Source organism: Dendrobium catenatum, unplaced genomic scaffold (assembly GCF_001605985.2).
Source record: "Dendrobium catenatum unplaced genomic scaffold, ASM160598v2 fragScaff_scaffold_1449, whole genome shotgun sequence".
NCBI lineage: Eukaryota > Viridiplantae > Streptophyta > Magnoliopsida > Asparagales > Orchidaceae > Dendrobium > Dendrobium catenatum.
Genome location: NW_021319911.1, coordinates 1,410,629 through 1,431,749, shown reverse-complemented (window position 1 = coordinate 1,431,749; position 21,121 = coordinate 1,410,629). Strand labels below are relative to the sequence as shown.

Here is a 21,121-nt window from a genome sequence, read left to right as displayed (position 1 = left end):
GGGGGAACCCGGTGCGGCGCTTATGATGAAGCGGGTAGGCTCTGTGCACACTCTTCTCTAACGTGACAGGGACAACCCTAAGTAGCCATGTACGAGCCTCCGTGCCTGCAGGGAAAAAATTGTGTATTTCAAACAGTTCCCCCGGAAGACCCATACACGCCTTTCTCTGGCATTATGGGATTGAAGATAATGGTTGTTGTGTCGACCGACACCTACCGTACACGCTTTTCTCTAGCGTGGCAGGAAGGCCCAGCTCTCAAATTTCCCCTAAACGGGGGAGACGTTGGGAGACTGCCAGATTTCTTAGTGAACAGGGGAGTTAAATGAACAATAGGGGACCTAGACTTGAGCAAAATAACAGGGGACCTGAACTTGAATGAACCATAGGGAATTGAACATGCAATTACATGGAATAGAAATGAATGCCTAAGACCAAAACCTATAATTCACAAAATAACAAAAAATAAACATACATGCATGAGTCTTATAGTGAACGGAACTCTGAATATTAATCAAGGATGATGCACAATCTAATTCCAAGCAAAAGTAAACAAACGCTGCGAATCAAATGAGGATAATGGCAATTAATTATAATATTTGTATCAACCAAGAAAGCAAACATATCACTGTTCTGCAAATGAAGGAGTTTGATGCACACAAAATAGTGTGCTTGTGAGCGACTGCAAGAAGCTTGTGAGTGATTATGATGGCGGCGTGACAGAAAATCTAAATCAGAGGGGATCTCAAATGGTTGAAAATACCTCTCAAATGCCCGTGAAAATCCAAACTTCCAAAAATAAAAGAACCTAATATATTTCAAATTGAAATAAAACACCAAAATACTTAACGAAAATTACCCATCCACCCTCCACAATAATTTGTCGAGGTGGACAAATTTGAAAATCACTTCCACTTGTTAAGAACAAATGTCTGATCGAGAATATTATTATGATTCATTTTTAAATTGTCTCTTACTAGTAAGGACGTGGCATGTGCCTTCTAACCGGTGATTTCGCTGTCAAATAGCACCATAGATAAACGGTTATGATTGGGAACCCTCTCACCTAGTGATTTTGCCATCAAATGATACCATTAAATTACGGTTATTGTCAGAGCTCGTATATTCCCCAACGGCTTCAAATTATTAGTAATGAATTAATAGGATATGACCGATATGGCACAAAGCCATCTGTTAACTAAGGTGGAATCAAATTTGTCCCCTAAAACAAATATTCATCAAGGATCAGCCTTAAACCCATTTCTTTTTGCTTTAGTCATGGATGTTCTCACTAGACATTTACAAGTAAGGGTGCCAAAATGGGTCAACGGGTCGGGTACGGGTCCAACCCAATTTGACCCGGGTATAAACAAGTTGGCTCTAACTCGACCCGGATTTGCAAACAACTCAAGAATGTCAACCCGGACTAGACCCATCAGGTTATCGTTAATGTTGAGCCAACCTCACCTGTGAACTCGGATGTTGTTGGGTCGCTGACTCGTTGTTGTAGTGTGGTGAGGGATCAGACTGCAGACGTGAGGTGAGCGGGCGGTGCCCCTGTGTGGTTATGCCAAGCGACGAGCGTGGTTGCTGAGCGGGCACCCGAGCCAACCCGTGAACCTAAACGCCGACGCGCTGTAGGCTCATACACGGTGCGCATATGCCGTCATGCCAACTGTCGACCTACCGCCTATGGACCTAGCACGATGCGCCTGTGTCGTTGAGATGACTTCCAACCTACGGACCTAGCGCGATGCTTTTTGATGATGATATTCTTCTTGTTGATAAGACTAGAGAGTGAGTTGAAGGTAAATTTGAATTATGGAGATCAACCTTAGAGTTTAAATATTTTCGTTTGAGTGTATCTAAAACTAAATATATGGAGTGTAATTTTAGTAATAATAGTTATAGTGGGGGATTGTAATTTTGGGTGATCAAGCCATTAATAAGATTACACGTTTTAAATATCTTGGGTCTATTGTTCAGAGTGATGGTGAAATAGATGGGGATATTATTAGTAGAATTCAAGTTGGATGGTTGAAGTGGAGGAATGCATCGGTCTTGTTGTGTGATTGAAAAAGTCCCCCTCAAACTTAAGGGGAAATTCTATAAGACGGTGGTTAGACCTACAATGCTTTATGGTGCAGAATGTTGGCCATTAAAAGAGAAGAAAAATATTAAGTTAAGTGTTGCAGAGATGAGGATGCTCAAGTGGATGAGTGGCTTTACTCTTAGAGACAAGATACAAAATGAGCAAATATGTGAAAATGTTGGAATAGCTCTAGTGAAAGATAAGATTAGAGAGAGTTGCCTCAGATGGTTTGGTCACATAAAACAACGGTCTTCCGATGACCCAGTTAGAAAAGTAGATGTGTATTATTAGATTTGACTTATGTTAAGAAAGGTAAAAGTAGATCTAAAAAGACTTTGTTAGAAAATATTAGAAATGACCTTTTATTAGATTTAAATGGGAATTTAACTTTTAACATAGCACAATGGAGAAAAAAGATTCATGTAGCCGACCCCACACATGCCGACCCCACATAGTGGGATAAAGGCTTGATATTGTTGTTGTTATTGTTGTTGACGATAAATATTCACCCTAGATCTACAAGGTACCCATGAACGAAGCAACCCATAGTTGCCGACAAGGATCTTTATGTCAGAATGGGTCGACTACCTCCTCTGACTAAGTAGACCAGGGATCATAATGACCCGAGATGACGGAACCATGGAATATTGATCGAGTTCATCATCATCATTTCCCCCACCATCCGCTTTAAGTAAAAGGCTGTGAATTTTTAATTTTAAATATCAAATTCTTAAATACCGAATCATATTGCTACTATACGCCAGATAATACTTATTTGTTTGATGACTAGCCTTAATCGAAAGTTCTCTCTCTTTATTGAGAGGGGTAATTAACTATAGGGGTTTGCGCCTATAAGAAACATGAACTCATATCATAAAGCCCTCGCAAAATGAGGGTGAAATCTCAGGATAGTGTCTTATTTAAAACTCAATATTTCTTTTGAAATTTTTCCTTGAAACATACTCATTAAAACTCCCGTGACAACATGAAAGAAAGGAGACTAGGGCGCAAATTTTTGAAGCCCACAATTTTTTCTAGGGATTTTGTACATAAATAACACCTAAAACTATTGAAAATATATATTTAACACCTAAACTTCTATATTTACTAATATACCACCTAAAATCCCTCTTTTAATCAATTATAACATTCCATTTAAACCTTTCGCCAAAAATCAATACCTAAGATTGTCTTCCTCGTCAATGACATCCTTTCAAAGTGAATACAAGTATCTCAACGCTTCAATGGAGTGGTACAATAGAAGAAAAATGAGATTTCATGTGGTATATTAATAAATATAGAAGTTTAAATGTTAAATATGTATTTTCAAAAATTTTAGATGTTATGCATTTAAAAAACCCTTTTTTATAATGTCTCATGTCAATGTCACATTGTGTTAGTATTTTGATGTATGTTTTGATGCATCATTAGCACAATTCTATAAAAAAAAAAAAATCATTACCACAATTCTTATACCAAAGATGTTTAATAATGATTTCAATAAAAGATGAAAATATATAACCCAGCATATGCTGCTGTTTGGCTTCAAGTAGGATTTAGGAAATCCTGTAAATCTAGACTTAATAAACCCAATATAGTTTAAATCTTAAAAATGATTTGGCTACTTATTTTAAGATTTAAGAATTTCTATGATTAGCATGTCTTCTTGTAATTATTCTATCTATTTCAATCTTAATTAGACTAATTAAAAATTAATTTGTATAATTAAACATTTCAATTAATTACCAATTAGTAATTTGATAAGCTAATAAAACAATAACTTCCATTTTGAAAAATTAAACAAAAAATAATAACAATTTGCTACAGTTTAAATACTTTTTAATTAATTAATACTAACTATTAATGTGATTTATTTTTTTTAATTAATACATATACACCTAATTGGCTTGTCAGAATATTAATACTTTTAATTAACAATTTTTGTCAATTCTAATTATGTTGATTAAATAATAACTGGGAAAGTTAATATCTAAATTAACCATTACTTAATAACTTATAAAACTAATTAAATATGATAACTTCTACCCAATCAAATAAAATCACAAATAATGTTAATTTACCTAAATTAAAATCTTTTTAGTTAATTATTACTTAATAATATTAATAATTTCAAAACTTATCAAAATTACCAAAATAAAATAATATTGTGGATAGAGATATGAAAAAAACTCATTTGTGTTCAATCATGTTAGGCTAAAATTCGCTTGTAGTGACCAATTTTTATAAGCTCATTTATTTAACGAGCTAAACATAAATACGAGGTATTAGAACAAAGAAGTATAACTTTTTTTCTTCCAGGATTGGCAAAAATACAGAGGTATAGCAAAAGTTGTTTTGAAGAAGTTGCATAAACAAACGGTAAAATAATAATTTTTTCACCGATTGAAATCGGAAACGGATAACTTGCGGCCAACCAAACGAGGCCTATGAGACTTAAGGATTTAAGTTAAATTGCCCAATGTCCAGATTTACTAAATCCTAGATTTAAGGTAAAACGGACTGAAATGGGATTTAAAATTAAGTAGGATTAGACACCCTATTTGCTCTTTGGAGGAAGATTTAAGTTTAAATCCTGCTACCAAACAACCCCCAAGGAAGAAGAGCGGCAAAACCTACTTATCTTCATATCAATCCAATAGTAACAATAACTACTTAAATTACTTAATCTACCCACTAATGCAGTTCACTAAAAAATTAAGGCAGTGACATGGAATTTGAACTGTAATATGATAATAAACTCACATGTATGCATGAATTCATTTGTAAAGGCAAACTTGTAGCAAAATAACTAACTTTGGTTTGGATAAGGTTTTTAAAACGAGTGAATATACTGACCAAAAAAATAAATACGTGTAAAAAATATTAAAAAACAAATTGCTCTTACCTTGTTCAAAAGGGCAACGTGCAGGATCTTCGCCAAAATATATGGCAAGTGCATCAGCATTCCTACCCTGTCAGAGCATTTGGTAAGTAGGTGACGGGGTTTAACTTACACTAGCAGGTGACAGACAGATAACATACCACTGCACTGTATAGTGAAGCTAAAGATCGCACTTCAGCATCAGCAACAGCAATGAATCCCGTCAATGTCTAAAACACAAGTTTAAAAGCTCGCTTATAAAAAATTAACTAAATGCGATAAATAATAAAAATATTCATATACGAAATATTATTCAAACCATAAAATAAAGGACCAAGAAAAGGACAGCTCAATATATTCAATAATCTTAATCATATTTACATAAAACATATTAAATAATAAATTAACCCTCATTGAGTAGGACAAGGACATCTATGAGCAGTGAATAACGTACCAAGCCCAGAAGCCAGGTTTCTTTTATTAGAAATTTACTAATTAGCTATTATAAGGAAACCTAAATACCCTCATTAACGACTAAAAGCATCCTATGCAACAAATAGAAGTTCTCAAACTAGCCCAGCTATTTAAAGTTACTTCATCTTACAAAATTACCCTTGTAAAACCAAACCGGTCCATCCCAATTGTGGAACCTGGTTGAGCGTCAATGGCCTTGCAACTGCCATCGCACCGTATGACTGAGAGGACCAGACCAATGCTCTTACCAAGGAAAGGACAATTGTGTGCACTCGTTACTATGAAATGTGATTTAGAAGCTCCTAACTTCTCTAAGCCGTTGACTTTGGTATGCCGTTTAAAGAGTGCTCACCTCTAAACACTCCTTTAGGGATGAAGTTTTATCCATATAAACGTGGTGAAACATTTTGTCGGTCAAAGTAGTTCAAGAAGCAACAAACTTTCTCATAATTATTCACTGATCTTTGTGTGGAAATTTGCCAGCATCAACACATGTGACATTATCTCAGTCGAAATGAAAGAACCCAAAAGCTCACTTTGAAAACGCCAAAGAAAACAGTTGGACTAGCTTTGGGAGAAATAAAACTTGCAATACACAAACGTAATATATTTAAAAAATAAAACAAAGACAAGGATAAAAGCACTGAGATTTGAGCTTAGATCATAATACAAAGGTCCCCATGGACGAAAGCGCATAACGCATAGCACAACGGGCACTATTTTAAATGTGGTGCAAAATCAGATATTATTTAGAGTTATCTAGTAGAGTAATAGATGCAACTAATAATAAAATGTATACACTAGAAAATTTTGAACTAAATACATTTTACAAGAGTAAATTTTTTGCTAAGCAGCAAATTTTGAAGTACAACGTATAAATAGAAAATTCAATGTCAAAGGCAACAAGCCAACAATGGATACTTTTGCTCAACTTTGTCGAGCCATTCTCCTTTGTCATTTTATGAGAGCAAGAGTGTGCAGTATACAACGTTGAAGTAGAAAGAGAAGCTTCAACATTCTTTGGGTTGCAATGCTTGCGTGCAAGACTAACGATGTGTGGGATGCAGCATGAGAGGCACGTGCAACATTGTAACAGAGAACGATGACTGAGAATTGCGAGGTAGACAAGAAGAAAAATGCTTGCATAAAAGGACCGTGCCCTAGAGTCGAGCAATGCAAGAGAGGAAGCTGAACATGAAACGATGCTTATGGGATCGGATAGGACTTAATAGAAACTAAAAATTAAATAATAAATAATATAAGTATTAATTTAAATCATCTAAATTAAAATAATGATCGTTATGAGAACCATACACCATGTATTATTTCCCACGCATAACAAAAATAACACATGTTATTTTAACCCCAACCTTAAGCCATGAAAATTGCCCACATTGAGTGTCGTGACATGCACCATAGCAAGCAATATTTTGCACTATTGAAATGTATGATAAAATCCAATAACTACTATAGCGTACAAATTTGAGACTAGAGACAAAATATATCAAATCCTGTTCTCACAAAACTAGCAAACTTCAAGGTTTAGGATTTAGGGTTTAGGGAGAGCAAATATTGAAAAGAAAAGAAATTATTTCCTTGCAAAATCTCCAAGAAATAAGAATGAAAACAAATATCAACATATTTGCTCAATCTCTCTTTCCTCAGTTTATAGTAGAAGCCAATCGCAAGAAAAAAATAAATCCTTATTGCTCTTTTAATATGTGATTGCTACTCTCTTTTTGTTTTGGTTGCTACTCTCTTTTTGTTTTGATTAACAGAATCCAAACCGCTATTTTAATAATAAAAAAAAATTCTCAATGGTCAAATACTCTTAAGATGTGATTAACTATAGGAGTTTTGACATTATGAGGAGCATTTACCTAAGAATAAAATAAGCTCAACTCAATCAAATATATTATATAGTGGAAAGTCCGTGGAAACATGAAAAGTTCAAAACAAACTTTTGTTATTGAGTCCATAGGAAAATAATATCTGTTATTTTACATGGTAACATATTATTTTTTATGCCTAATACTTTCAAACATGTTAGACAAAAATTCCCCATCATGCTCCTGAATAGATTTTTCACCATATCACAAAGAGAATATGTCAAAGTAGAAATATATACCCAAATGATATTGTTATTCTAAAAGAATATAGGCATCCCTTGGCAATCTCTTGAAACATGATAGTATATGCAATCATGGGTACAACACTATTATGCATACATGTGAGAACAACATAGTTGGAAGGTTATAATTTAACGTATTTGGCGATGTCAGTCCATTCAAGAGGCAGAGTCAAAATTAGTGCATTTCACAATAGATTTCACGAGGAAATAGAAACCTCTAAAGATAATTTTTTTTCATTAAATTTGATCGATGTAGAAATTGTGGACAAAACTACATCATGGACAAAGGAGTGGAGAAGGCCAAGAACAAACAAAATCAAGAACAAATATAAGAAAATGATCTAGCAAATGAGGCTGATCTAAGATGATAGATATGGTAAAGAAGGCAAGGAAATAGGTGCGGCTAAGGTTGCGACAAGAACTTATAGGCATGACCATGACAATGTACATGGGTGCAAGCGAGTGAGGTCACGAGCATGCAAGCTTGGGAATGCAGACGTAGGCAAGCACATGCAATCATACAAATACAAGCATGAGCAAGCAAGGGAGGAGAGGCAATGGGAGGGTATTGGGAGGGTTTCTAAGAAGTAGGATTCGAGTACGGAGAAAGGAGAGAGCGAGATGAGGGTAGCAGCTAAGTTTAGGACTAACCTGCTCTAATAATAAGACGTTGGAGAGGGAAGATCTTTCACTTTTTATTGATGTAGTAGTTCGGTGGAAGAACTGGATCTACTAGAAGGAACACCCAATGCAGGGAACAAACACAAACTCTAAGGCTTCAAATCATATAATATTCTTTATATGCCCCTTCTCCCTTATAACAACTATATTTAACTTTGTAATAGAAGATTCTAGAAACTAAAAAAACATGTAATAGAAAGGTATGCTAGTCCTTAAGCTAACTATAAGTATGATGTTCCTAAATCATAGTCCCCTTGTGTCAGAAAAGCTCGACTCTGACGAGGCGCATCATCGATAGGGAGATAGGTGTAAAAATCATGAGCAACCTCCTAGATCGAAGATTTTGTCTTCTATGTTGATCAACAAGCTCATTCATTAACCGCCTGAAGGATGGATGACTTTTTCATACCATGGATGACATAACTTTCCACTTGTATAAACTTTGAGGAATCATAAAGGGAGTAGCTGCAATGACAATAACTCTAACTCTCTGGTCAAGACCATCCATTTCCACCAGCAGTTGGCTTAGAAAACTGTCAGCAACAGTCATACCATCATTTTCTGCTCCACGAGTTACTGCTAGGCTAACTATTTTATCAAAGAATATAATTGGAGTGTTCGCATTTGCTTTTTTTTAAAATTGATATCACAGCCTTCTCAGATTCCCCCACCCATTTGTTAAAAAGTTCAGGCTTCTTGACTGCAAGGAAGTTCAACTTTGCTTCCGAAGCTACTGTTCGGATCATCATGGTCTTGCTATAGCCAGGAGGACCAATCATTAATAATCCCCTAGGAGGTTGAACACCAATACGTTTGAAAGCATCTGTATGTATTTGTGGCCATTGAATTGCTTCAATCAACTGTCTTTTTACTTCTCTTTGGCAACCAACGTCCTCCCAACTTTAGGAAGTTCAAGCATTACCTCCTGCATAGCACTAGGCTTAACTTTCATCTTTGCGACTTCAAAATCTTGAGCATTTATCTTTAACATAATATTTTGTTTCTCTCCATTAGAACCACGTGAACAGCATTGTCTATTACTTCCAGTTAAATTTAGAGAATTATCCTGCCAAACTGGCATTTGTGACACAGTCAATTCTGATGATAAAAATTCAAATCATCATGATATGGTGCCTTCCCAATTTCCTGGATATTAGGAGCTTGATTATCCTTATCAATCACACCGGTTTTGTAATGTGAGCATTTTAAAAAAGTTTCTCAAAGCTAATAAGGCGACGAAGAGTAGTCATTGTAGCTTCATTGCATAGGGTAGCTAAATCAGTACTAACAAACCCATGTGTTTCAAAAACCAATGACTCAACCTCACTCTTACGTAATGAATGATCCATGTGGTTAAGAAGAGTATACGATATATCAAACCGCTGAACTGGAAACGACACTCTTACTTTGATTTCTCAATCTAATCTACTAGGTCGTCTCATGGCAGGATCAATACTGTCAGATCAATTTGTAGCAGCAATTACAAGAATTCCATCAGATCTTTTAATATTATCCATCAGTTTTAGCAGAGTTGCAACCCTTCTAATGTTAATCACACCCAAATCAGCAGCAGAAAGGGAGAGTCGGTGCTTGTCAGCTTTACCGAAGGAATCTGCGAAAGCCGGAGAGAAGTGGAATCAGAATCTCTTCTTCTTCCTGCTGCATACCCGAGCAGATCTAACCCTTGCATGCGTCCAAGCATGAGCTCTTGTGCGACCTAGGCTAATTGAACGTCTCTTCAGAGTGTGAGCTCTTGTGCGACCCCTACTTCTGTGTTTCCTCTTCATTCTTCTACTGAAGCTAAGTTTTAAAAGAATCTTCTTCAAAGGTTCCATATTCAGATTGCGTATGGGGACTCATCTAGGGCCGACTTTGGCTCTTTGAGATCAAATCAAGAGGCTCAGTTGTTGGAGGGGAGGGAAATGTCGACAATGTATGGTGGTAGAGGCAAGCTTATGGATCGCAAGCGGGGTGCCAGCCGCGGGATTGCGCTTTGCATGTTGGAACGGAGGTGAGTCACAAACGGCTAAGGGTTGATTACAGACTGAATGGTTGGGTATAGAATCACGGGAGCAAACTGGGAGTGGGAGCGGAGTGTGGGATGGGGCATGCGTGGTTGTGGAAGCTGTCTGATTGGAACGTGTGGGCGTGATTGCAAGTCGGTGATCGGGCGAGGGATCACGCCATCGGAGTGGAAGTTGGAGTCGAAGCGGAGGGGGTGGAATCATCCTAGAGTGGGGCCGATCACGCAGAGAGGAGCGAATGCACCAATACGGTTGCCAATGTTCTTCGTATTGTCTCAGGGAACAACCGATATTAGATAATAAATCATCTATTCGATCAATTGAGGCATCCACTTGAGTTGCCCAAAGAACGTTGTGGCGTAGATCGTCATCTACCGTCCATCTTCTTCAGTGTCGATCGTCCTCGACCACCCATCTTATTCAACATCGATCTTTATCAACCGCCCATTTTCTTCAGCTTAGGTCGTCGACAGTCCGTCTTCTTCAGCAGTCCGTCATTCTTCACAAGTTTCATGTTCTGATACCAACTGATGTAGTGGATCGGCAAAAAAACTAGATATGCTAGAAGGAACACACAATTCGAGGAACAAACACAAACTCTAAGGCTTCAAATAATATAATATTCTCTATATGCCCCTTCTCCCTTACAACTATATTTAACTTTGTAATGGAAGATTCTAGAAACTAAAAGAAAACATGTAATAGAAAGGTATGCTAGTCCTCAAGATAATTATAAGTATGATGTTTCCTACATCATTTCTTATTCATTAGGCGTCCCATCTATTACAAATAAAGGATAGAGTGTAATGTTCTAAGAAATAATCAAATATGTATACATAACTCACTAAATATAAAATAATATCCTAACTTTTTTTTTTCTACATACCAGAGTCATCATTAAGGAAATAGAGCAAGATCCACAAGTGTACCTTCCGAAAAACTGCTGATACTGGGCCATCACTTTCAGAAGCAGTCAACTCCAACTCGACCTTCTCCAGGCCTTTCACAATAGCTTGCATTTCTTCAGCCAAGGATTTTAATTGTATCTGTAATTAACAAGATCTTAAGCAAGTTCAAAAAAACTCTAAACATAGTAAAATTTAAATTTGACTTCAGCAATTCATACCTTTGAAGCAGATTCTAAGCTGGTAAGATCCTCATGAAAGTCAAGAAGATAAGATGATCTTGAAGCAATAACCTGACATTCAACCACAAGATAAATTACATATAATGGTATTAAATCGGACAAAGAAGTAGGAAATGCTCCAATAATCTGATAAATGGTTTCTCCCAACCAGACAACAATAGATTTTGTTAATGGAAACACCTTACAATGGCCACCACAGGCTGAAAATCAAGAAATTTTGAAAAAAATTTGGCAAAACATCAAGCATGTGTGAAAAAAAAAAAAATTTGTGCAAACGATCAGACCAAAAACCCTAGTGATGAAATATTTTGGAAGTGTCTCATTAAAATTTAAAAAAAAAAAATTATGATTTGTGAAATAAGGACTGACGTTTTGTATGATAATGCCTTTAATTAATTAAAATTTTAAACAATCTTGATTGATGACCAACTGATCATGAAATGCAGTCAACTTCATACTCAAAATCATAGCGCCGCAATGCCACAATTCAAAATTTTATTATTTTTCAAATAAATCCATCTAAGAACTTGGTACAATCTCCTCACCTTACAAAAATGTCGTCCCCGACATTTCTACTGAGGATCTAGGATACAAAATCAATATAAAACAATTTCGTTCCAAACATTAAAATAATACAACAAAAATTCAAATTCAATTCAAAATCATATTGAAATCAAATTGAAAAACCAGTCGAATCAAAGATCAAAGCTCTATCATACAGACATGTAAACCATTCAATCACACATCATTCACTTATGCAATGAAATATGATGTCATTCATAAAAAAATTTCTTACCAATAGAACTTTCAGGCTTGTTCTTATCTCCTGTAGCTGCAAATTATACACCCTGGGCATTATCGACTCTCTTTGACGGCCACTGACACCTCTACACCGGTGTTGTTCATCGCTCAATCATCAATCATGTTTGTTGATCTTACATTATATGCCCTCACTCCTACAATCCTCAGTCCTTCAATCTGTCTAGATTGTCCTACTCTGGAATATTTTCTTCCTCCAATTCCTTTCTGAGGGCAATCTGCTATCTTATGCCAATATGCCCTTGGGGTCCACACCTAAAACATCGCCCTGAAATCAGGTAACACCACCTTAGATGTTTCCTTTCACAATGAGGTCATTCACTATAGTTGTTGACAAATGATCTCGATCATCTCTTGACATCCCTGAATATGCTCCTCGTAGTATCACTGACACTTTCCCTGTTATACTCTCCCTCTCGCATCCTCTTCCTGCTCATATCCCTCCTAAACTCAGACTTTGTCAAATTAATCTCTATCAATTTTGCTCTTTCAACCAATTCTAAAAATTCTTTCACCTTAAGTGGCATCAATGGATGTCTCAACTCTTCTTTCGATCCGCTCATAAATCTATAACATTTTTCTTCAACCATTGGAATCAAATGAAAAGCGTACCTTGCCAATGCAGTGAACTCAGCATCATATTACCTGACTGTCGTGTTCCTCAGCTATAATCTTATAAATGCTTCTTGCATCTACTGGTGAGCTGAAGAAAATACAAAACATGCTATGAAACAACAACAAATTTTATCCAAGTGATCTTTGCATTTGCCTTCCTTTGCATTTGTCTTCCTTTGAAATTTCTTTCGTTGTTGTCCTACAACTTTGATAATAATTCACTTCTTCCAAAAATTATGCTCTGATACTAGAATTGTTATGCCCCAAGATCTAATTGGAATAATTATACCTTTTTCATTTTCTTAATTAAATCCAAAGCTACTAGTTTCAATTGAAAAAAAAAAAAAACCCACAAAAAATTATATTTATTTTCAAACATTTATATACAACACTGATTAAATCTAATATATAATAACCAGAAGCTCAACCTAATACAACAATCTATCCATATTACTTCTGATTACAAAAGAATCACTAAAAAACAAAACAACAGTAACCTGAGAAATTCTAAAGATGATCAATCTCATACTCTTCAGCCAAAACATCTTCCTTGACCTTGAATCAATTAACCACATATAATAAGCTCAAAAAGCCCAACAAGTCACTACAACCCACAACCAAACGCAACGCACAAAAACAAAACATATGCATGTGATCATTTAGTTCTTAGCAGTTAGCAATATTCATTCATATCATCATGCATTGGTGTAGAAGCAGAAAAACATGCTAAAAACTAAAAAGTTTAGTAATCAATCTTCATATAATCAATATGGTATGTATTTTGCGTCCGTAAAGTGGTGCAAATCAAAATCAATTATTCATAAACCAAAGCTAGTTTAGTACTAACCAAATCAATTAGTAAAACCAATGCATCCATACAAAATATCTGAAATTTAAATCATACAGATATGTGAAGTTTAAGCTTCAATCATACTGAAATATTATCATATATTATATAGGCTTGCACATTTTATATTCTGAATCATTTAGTAACAAAAAATTGTATTCATAATCATATCAATATCATGCTCACATGCTGAAAAAGCATAATAGGAATAATATATATGCTTATGTTAAATCATACTAAATAAGGAATTCTAGCTTGTGTATTGGTTTTACATAAAAGGATATCTATATCATGTTCATTAATCATTATCTTAATCTTAATTTAACAGTCAGGAAGCTCAGTAATTAGAATTGTCACTCTTATCGCATTGGCATGTAAACTTCTTATAACTCCCTCTTAAATCTTAATACCGAGAATCTTAAATGATATCACCACAAACCTCTTATTTAAAGAAAGTTCATTATCTCACCCTCCTGAATAAGTAAAATTTTCTCTAGTCAGGAATATTTTAATAACTAGCCTTTTCTTGTTACACACATTATCAGCATAAATAAATAACAAAAATTAGCATTATACATTAACGTGCATGTAATCATTCACAATGCTTATCTTAGCAAAAATGTTGTTTCAAAATACCAAAATTCAAATTCTTACTCAAATCGTATAAAATGAAATAAATAACATTTTAACCGGTGAAAATACGAAATCATCCATCCAAAATGATCAAAACAATAAATACTACAATATAACAAAAGTTATGCAGTGAAGGTTAACCAAAACAAAAGAAAATATAATAAATATTGATTTAGACAGAAGAATAAATCCCGCAATCAAATTTTTTGAAAATAGAGAGGATAGAAGTCACCTACAATGATCAAAATAATTTTTTTTACAAAAGCGTCGAACAGAAGAATCTCGAAACCCTTTTCTTTCATTTCTCTCTCCTCCCCTTCTTCTTCCCTTCATTTCCTGGTAGGCCAAACAAGAGAGAGAAGGAAATGGCTAAGTGGAGAGAAATTTATATTAAAAAATATTTTTCGACGTCTAGAGCCACAGTGATGCATGCACATCCCAATTGCTATAGGACAGAGACCATCAGCGTCGCCGTGTCGAATTTCAGCACCCCAGCACTAATCCCCACATAGCCGCTACACTTGAAATCGCAGCGCCACAGTGCCACAGTTTAGAAACTTTAGATTTTTCAAATAAATCCATTTAAGAACTATGAGTTGTTACAAAAATTAATAAATATATTTTAAGTTTCTCACTTCGACAGGCATGCAAAACTATGCCAATGCACCTAAACGAGTATTAGTGCATCATGCAAATGCACTAAAAAGCAGGCCAACGCAATCAAAGTGCGCAAATGCACTATGCAAGTGCATTGAAAAATGTGCAAATGCATTATGCTAATACACTAAAAGTCACGCACATCATTTACAATGAAACTTAAATTACTAGCATATGCTCAGGCGGATATTTCAACATCTTAAATCCCTTGTCAAAGAATGTTGCAATGATCAATCTATAAAAATGAACTTAAAATTGTAAGTCAGATCCTCCTTAAAAGGATCGGAGTTGACGAGGCTTAAATCAAATGAATAAACATGCACTCACTGAGCTCACAAAAATATTTAATTTTTAAGTTCACATTAGGTCTACAAAGTTTTTTACAAATGCAATTCACTATATAATGTAAGCTCTTGAAACCGATGCTCATGCAATAACTCGTAAAGACAATATCAAACCCAACCCTCTATTGACAAACAAACAAAGTTAATAAGATACAAATAACAAAATGCTTCCCGGGTTAGATATAGATCCAAATCTCAAGTACAATTCTCCATCTCAAAAAACTATAATCGTCAAAACTTGAGTTAACAAGTGAATACAGCGCCATGGAATTTTCAGAAATATTTTATTTATATGTTCACATTTCAAAGCCTTCTTTTAAGAAAATTTATTACAAACAAATATGAATTCTCGAATTTAAGGCCCGCATAACAATTCTCAAGAGTAGATGCACAAGCTTGATCCTCTACTGATAAATAGATAGAGTTAGCAAGGTCAATCTCCGTTGATGGATGTTTAATGTAAATATAAACAGGAGGAGATTATTTAATTTACAAAAATGTCCCTAAATCCTAAAATTACCCATTTATGTCCTCATTTAAAATAAAAGTTAGAAATTCAATTTCCATCAGAACTTATAGATTTAAAATAAAATTAGATCACTTATAAACTTAAAGCAAAAATCTATCCACCTCTGCAACTGTTTGACGAGGGAAATAAATTCAAGTATAATTTTAGCTTACAAAGAGTGAATATCCAGTCAATAATATCACTAAGATTCATTCTCAAATATTCTCTAATTGATGGTTTGGCCCAACGGCTCCACCTGATAACATGCCATGACATGATTCTCTAATCGGCGGTGTGGCCTAATGGCTCCAAAAAAATAGTGATTTGGCCCAATGGCTTCACATGGTAAATGATTATGATTGATGTCCTCTAATAAAATGGTTTCGCCCAACAGATCCACTATAGTACAATCATAGCTATAGCCCGTATGCTTTCCAGCATATACTTAATAGAGCACAAAGCCCAAGTCTACAAGGTATCATTGGATAAAACAACCCATAGCAGCTAATAAAAATATTTTGATCAGGCTGGGTCAATTACCTCCTCTTAATAAGTAGACTAAGAACCACAACGGCCCGGGGACAATAGAACCATGGAATCTTGTTGGGTTCATCATTATTCCCTAACTAAATGCTTTAAGTTATTTTCTAACCATGTCTTTTTAGGTCTACCCCTACCTTTCTTAACATAAGTCAAATCTAATACCTCTACTCTCCTAACCGGGTCATCGGAAGGCCGCCGTTTTATGTGACCAAACCATATTATTGACTCCTTTCTTTTCAAAATGAATAATGTCTTATCAAAAATACAATCTATCGTGGTTGAAACTTTGTTACTATACGATGGGTACTTAGTGTCTATTTAAGGACTAACCTTAATTGAAAGTTCTCTCTAATTGCCACGAGGGGTAATTAACCATAGGGGCTTGCACCTATGAAAACTAAACTTTAGATCATTAAATCCTTGCAAAATGAATAATGTCTTATCAAAAATACAATCTATCATCTAAAAATGTATCTGGAACCTAATCTCATTAAAACTCTCCTCGTCAAAATTTTTAAATCTCACAATTCACCATCGTGTTAAAAGGTATGGGTACTCTCAAAGGCAACACCTTGTTTTCATTTAAAGGTAAAATTTTTAGATTGATCGTATATATTAATGACATATCTTAAACAAGAAATCATGAAGAAGAAATAAACAAGCTAAAAACTATCGTGGTTGAAACTTTTAAAATCAAAGACATTATTTTATTAATTGAAATATTTCCTGGCATGGACAAAGCAAAGATCAAGCAAAGGGATATATATCTTACAACAGGAATACTCCTTGGCCTTACTAAGAGATTATTTGGTTTGCTAAAAAAGAGATTATTTGGTTTGCTAAAAAAGGATGCAGAGTATTCTAAATGCTGAGGTTTTAAAGATTTGGATTTGGTTTCATGAAAAATGTAAAGATTTGGTGAATTCCATATTCATTATCTAGTTTAATTTTGATGTATTCAAAACTCTACCATTTTTTGCCGAATTCTAAATACATTGCAAGCTAACTTTGTTGGCCGCCAACCCCCACCACCAACCAACGCTGCCCTCCACTTCCACTCACTACCTCCACCATTATTGAGCTCTATACTACATTTATTTTACTTCAAATCAAACAAACTAAAAATTATCACATGCATTTATTTTATACTCATCCAAACATTTCAAATGCATTGTATTTCATTTTATTCTACATCCTTTTTCAACAAACCAAATAACACCTAAATTAAACTAGTATGGTTGGGTGTAAACTAATACAGCAATGGATAAAGTTGATATTAAAGATATTCTACCTCAATTAACAAAAGAAGGTACGAACAATTCATAGGAAAATTCATCTACCTATCTCGTACTAGACTTTATATTTTTTTCATGTTAATGCAGTTATTCAATTTATCAATAAACCCACAAATGAACATTTTGATGCCATACACAAAACACTAAGGCATCTCAAAAATTACCTTAAAGGCTGTTCTTCAAGAAGAGAACTACCATGAGCATTAAAATCTTCAAATCTTCACTGATACTGAGTGGGTTAGATCTGTAATTAATCATAGATGTAAATCCTATCATTGCTCACTTATATGAGATAATTTAAAATAAAAGATGGAAGCTCGAAACAGTGTTGATGCAGGATTCAGAGATATGACTCATGGAATTCATGAAGATATGGAGTTTAATTATCTACTCAAATACCTAAAGCTTCTACTTCAGAGCCTATAATAATGAGGTGTGACAAGCTATTAGCATTTCTAAGAATCTTGTCCATCATGATCGAACAAAGAATGTTGAAATAATGGAAACTTTATTAAAGAGAAAATTGATCAAAAAAACGCTCATATCAATTACAGTCCAATAAAGCTCCAAAATGTTGATGTGCTTGCTAAAGCATGTGAACAATCACAACTTGACATCCTTACATTCAAGCTAGGAATGATCAACACATATTTCCAACTTAAAGGGCAGCGTGGAAATCGAACCTTGAAATATGTTGTAAGATCTATTGCAAACCTTCCCACATGCATTCCTGTAGTCCAACCCCAACCATCTTCCTACCGCAATACTGCCCACCAGCTAGTTCTTGCATTGAATGGTCCCTCCATGCCTGGCATCTTTCCCCATCACTCAACCTAGCTGCAGTTTAGCTAGCTCTTTATCCGCCAACACTTTTACCTCCTTCGATGATGCCCTGTAACTGTTATCCTCCAACCCCATTGCCTAATAAAGAATGACTTTAGTGTCTGCTTTAATGATGTGCTTTATTACCAATTGATTAGATAACATTTATTTCTATTTTCTTTTCCAGCATATAGTAGGTTATGGCCTTAATGGTGTACCTAGCTTTCTTTCTAATCTCTGGCTTGTATCTCCTATAAATTAGGTAGCTCTCCTACTTTGTGATGCAAATACAATATTTTTCTCTCATATTTTTCAATGGATCATCACGCCACAACCCTATGGGATCTTATCTCCGTTTCCATAAAAGGATAATAGTCTATCCATATATATACAAAAACACAAGAAAAGGGAAAATCTAAGACGAAACTCCCGCTAAAGTAGGGTCTAGAGAAGAGTTGTACTAACATTGCATTTGCAAAGAGGCTATTTCCATGACACAAACATGACAACTCAAGAATATGCTAGAGATAACTTGATCATTGTTCATGCCGTCTAAAATTTGTGTGCATGCATGTGCAAGTGTGTATTATATATATATATATATATATATGTGTGTGTGTATGTACAATAACAACAACATCAAATATTTATCCCACTATATGGAGTAACGCATGTTATTGCAGTTTTTTTAATAAAAATAGAAATTAAGAATATAAAGATATGGATATAAAACTTGTAATTCATCCTAAGATAAAGAGACGAGCATTGTCAATAAATAATCAACTCCATGAGATTTATCAAATGATCACTTAGCGCTATATGAGCATTTCAAATGCAAGAGAAACTATGAAATAGAACTATGTTCAACTAGGAACAGCATAAAGATAGTCTTCATTAGATATTAACCAACGACATGGTAAAAATAAATGAGTTATCCTTAAGATTTTATGATTCAAAATCACAAACTTTTGTCTAAAGAATGAGTAAATAGAACTAGGTATTGAATTTTCCGAGCCAAAGCAGCTTATAAATAAAATGGGAAAAACAAAGTTAATAGTAGAAGTGCAAAAAATTTTATGCAAAATAGCGTCAACATCTAGAAATCAATGGAGAAGTAGTATTCCTGTAGCCAACTCCAAGAGTTATCAGTAATTAGGTTAACACTAATTATGATGATTATGATGATGAAAGCCTAACATGGATAAGCGGAATCAATTCTACCTTGCACAGATAATGCATTAGTGTCATTTTGTTGTTAGTTGCCCGAGTATCTACAAGCTTTAAAAGACTGTCCAAACGGAAGCCAATAGCTGAACCTGTAAAACGAAATCCATAACAAAAAAAAAGCACTCCACATTGGACACAAAAACAGAACATTGAAGGAAAAAATAAATATAATAGTACAATGGAAATTCTACAAATCTATCTATATTCAGAGTATACTTGAAAATTGAAAAACACTAAGGCCTAAACATTTCTACAGAAGAATTAGTTATGATTTTCTTCAGATCAGTTGATATATGATCCACAATAGAAATATTTTACTATACAATTCAGAGACAACTACAAAATGAAGCCAAATTATTTTTCCAGAGAGAAAGTAGCAAATTCATCATACCCAAATTGTTATTATGCCTCCGACTAGTTAATAAAAAGAGAACCAAAATTTATCCCATCATCAAAGAGAACACCAAAACAAGGTAGTGAATTTTAAGTTGCACATCATTAAGTATAAATCATATCTATGCCCTGCATACAAAGAGACTTCACCCTCTCGCTGCCATTTTAAGCAATGAATGGCAATATTAGAGTTATGTTACGGCCTTGATGAGTTTACCGTAAGTTAGTTGTTAATGAAGAATATACATATATAATATTAAGTGAGAGAAAAATGTTTTGAGACTTAATCGAATTATATATACAATAAGAGAAGGAAAACTGATCTTGATAAAAGATGAAGATGACAAAGACAAATGAAAATTGAAGTTTCGAGAAATTACATAAATTATAAGAAAAAATGAAAATTTTATTTGGAGGAGTTATTAAATTTTTAAGGAAGGATATTTACTAGAATTGCAAAATGAAAAGAACTATGAAATATACCTTGATACCAACAAGTGATGTTAAATTAACATAAAAGAAGGTGAATAAGAATAATGATATAGATTTTTGATAAGAAATAAAGAACTATGAGAAATATTAATCTAGTTCGGTTAATCTTTTTAATGAAATCATAAATAATTAGAGGACAGCTATTTCGCAACCATCTTTAGAAACAAATAGAAAGTTTAAGAAGTGGGACAGTGGGTATTATGAATCAACTGTTCAAGTAAAAACAATGAAGTTTTGGGAAACGATTATCGGATTATGGAACATAAGATTCTAAAAAGCATATTTGGTATCAAAGAATCAAATTTGTATTATGCTCGAAATATTAATTATGAAGGCGACTTTTGTGCTTAGACCAAATTTAAAAGAGAATACATCAATTTTATGTAATGATTGATCTAGATTGTTGGTTAATATAATATTCAAGATCAAGCATTAAAACTTCTACTCCCAAAACAAAACTTACTTCCCATCCTCCTATCATTTTCCTTTTTTTTTAAC

General features: G+C 34.4%; 1 protein-coding gene across 1 annotated transcript in view; it reads right to left on the bottom strand.

Moving 5' to 3' along the window:
• The window catches only part of LOC110115644 (formin-like protein 20), a 66,571-nt gene that overhangs the window by 2,743 nt on the left and 42,707 nt on the right, over positions 1-21,121 (bottom strand). Inside the window, exons 12-16 of the mRNA XM_020848932.2 lie at positions 19,733-19,827; positions 11,408-11,479; positions 11,211-11,327; positions 5,133-5,201; positions 4,996-5,062 (exon numbers count right to left, since the gene is read on the bottom strand). Of these exons, the coding sequence (XP_020704591.1) occupies positions 4,996-5,062; positions 5,133-5,201; positions 11,211-11,327; positions 11,408-11,479; positions 19,733-19,827 (420 nt within the window). The remainder of the gene's footprint in view (positions 1-4,995; positions 5,063-5,132; positions 5,202-11,210; positions 11,328-11,407; positions 11,480-19,732; positions 19,828-21,121) is intronic.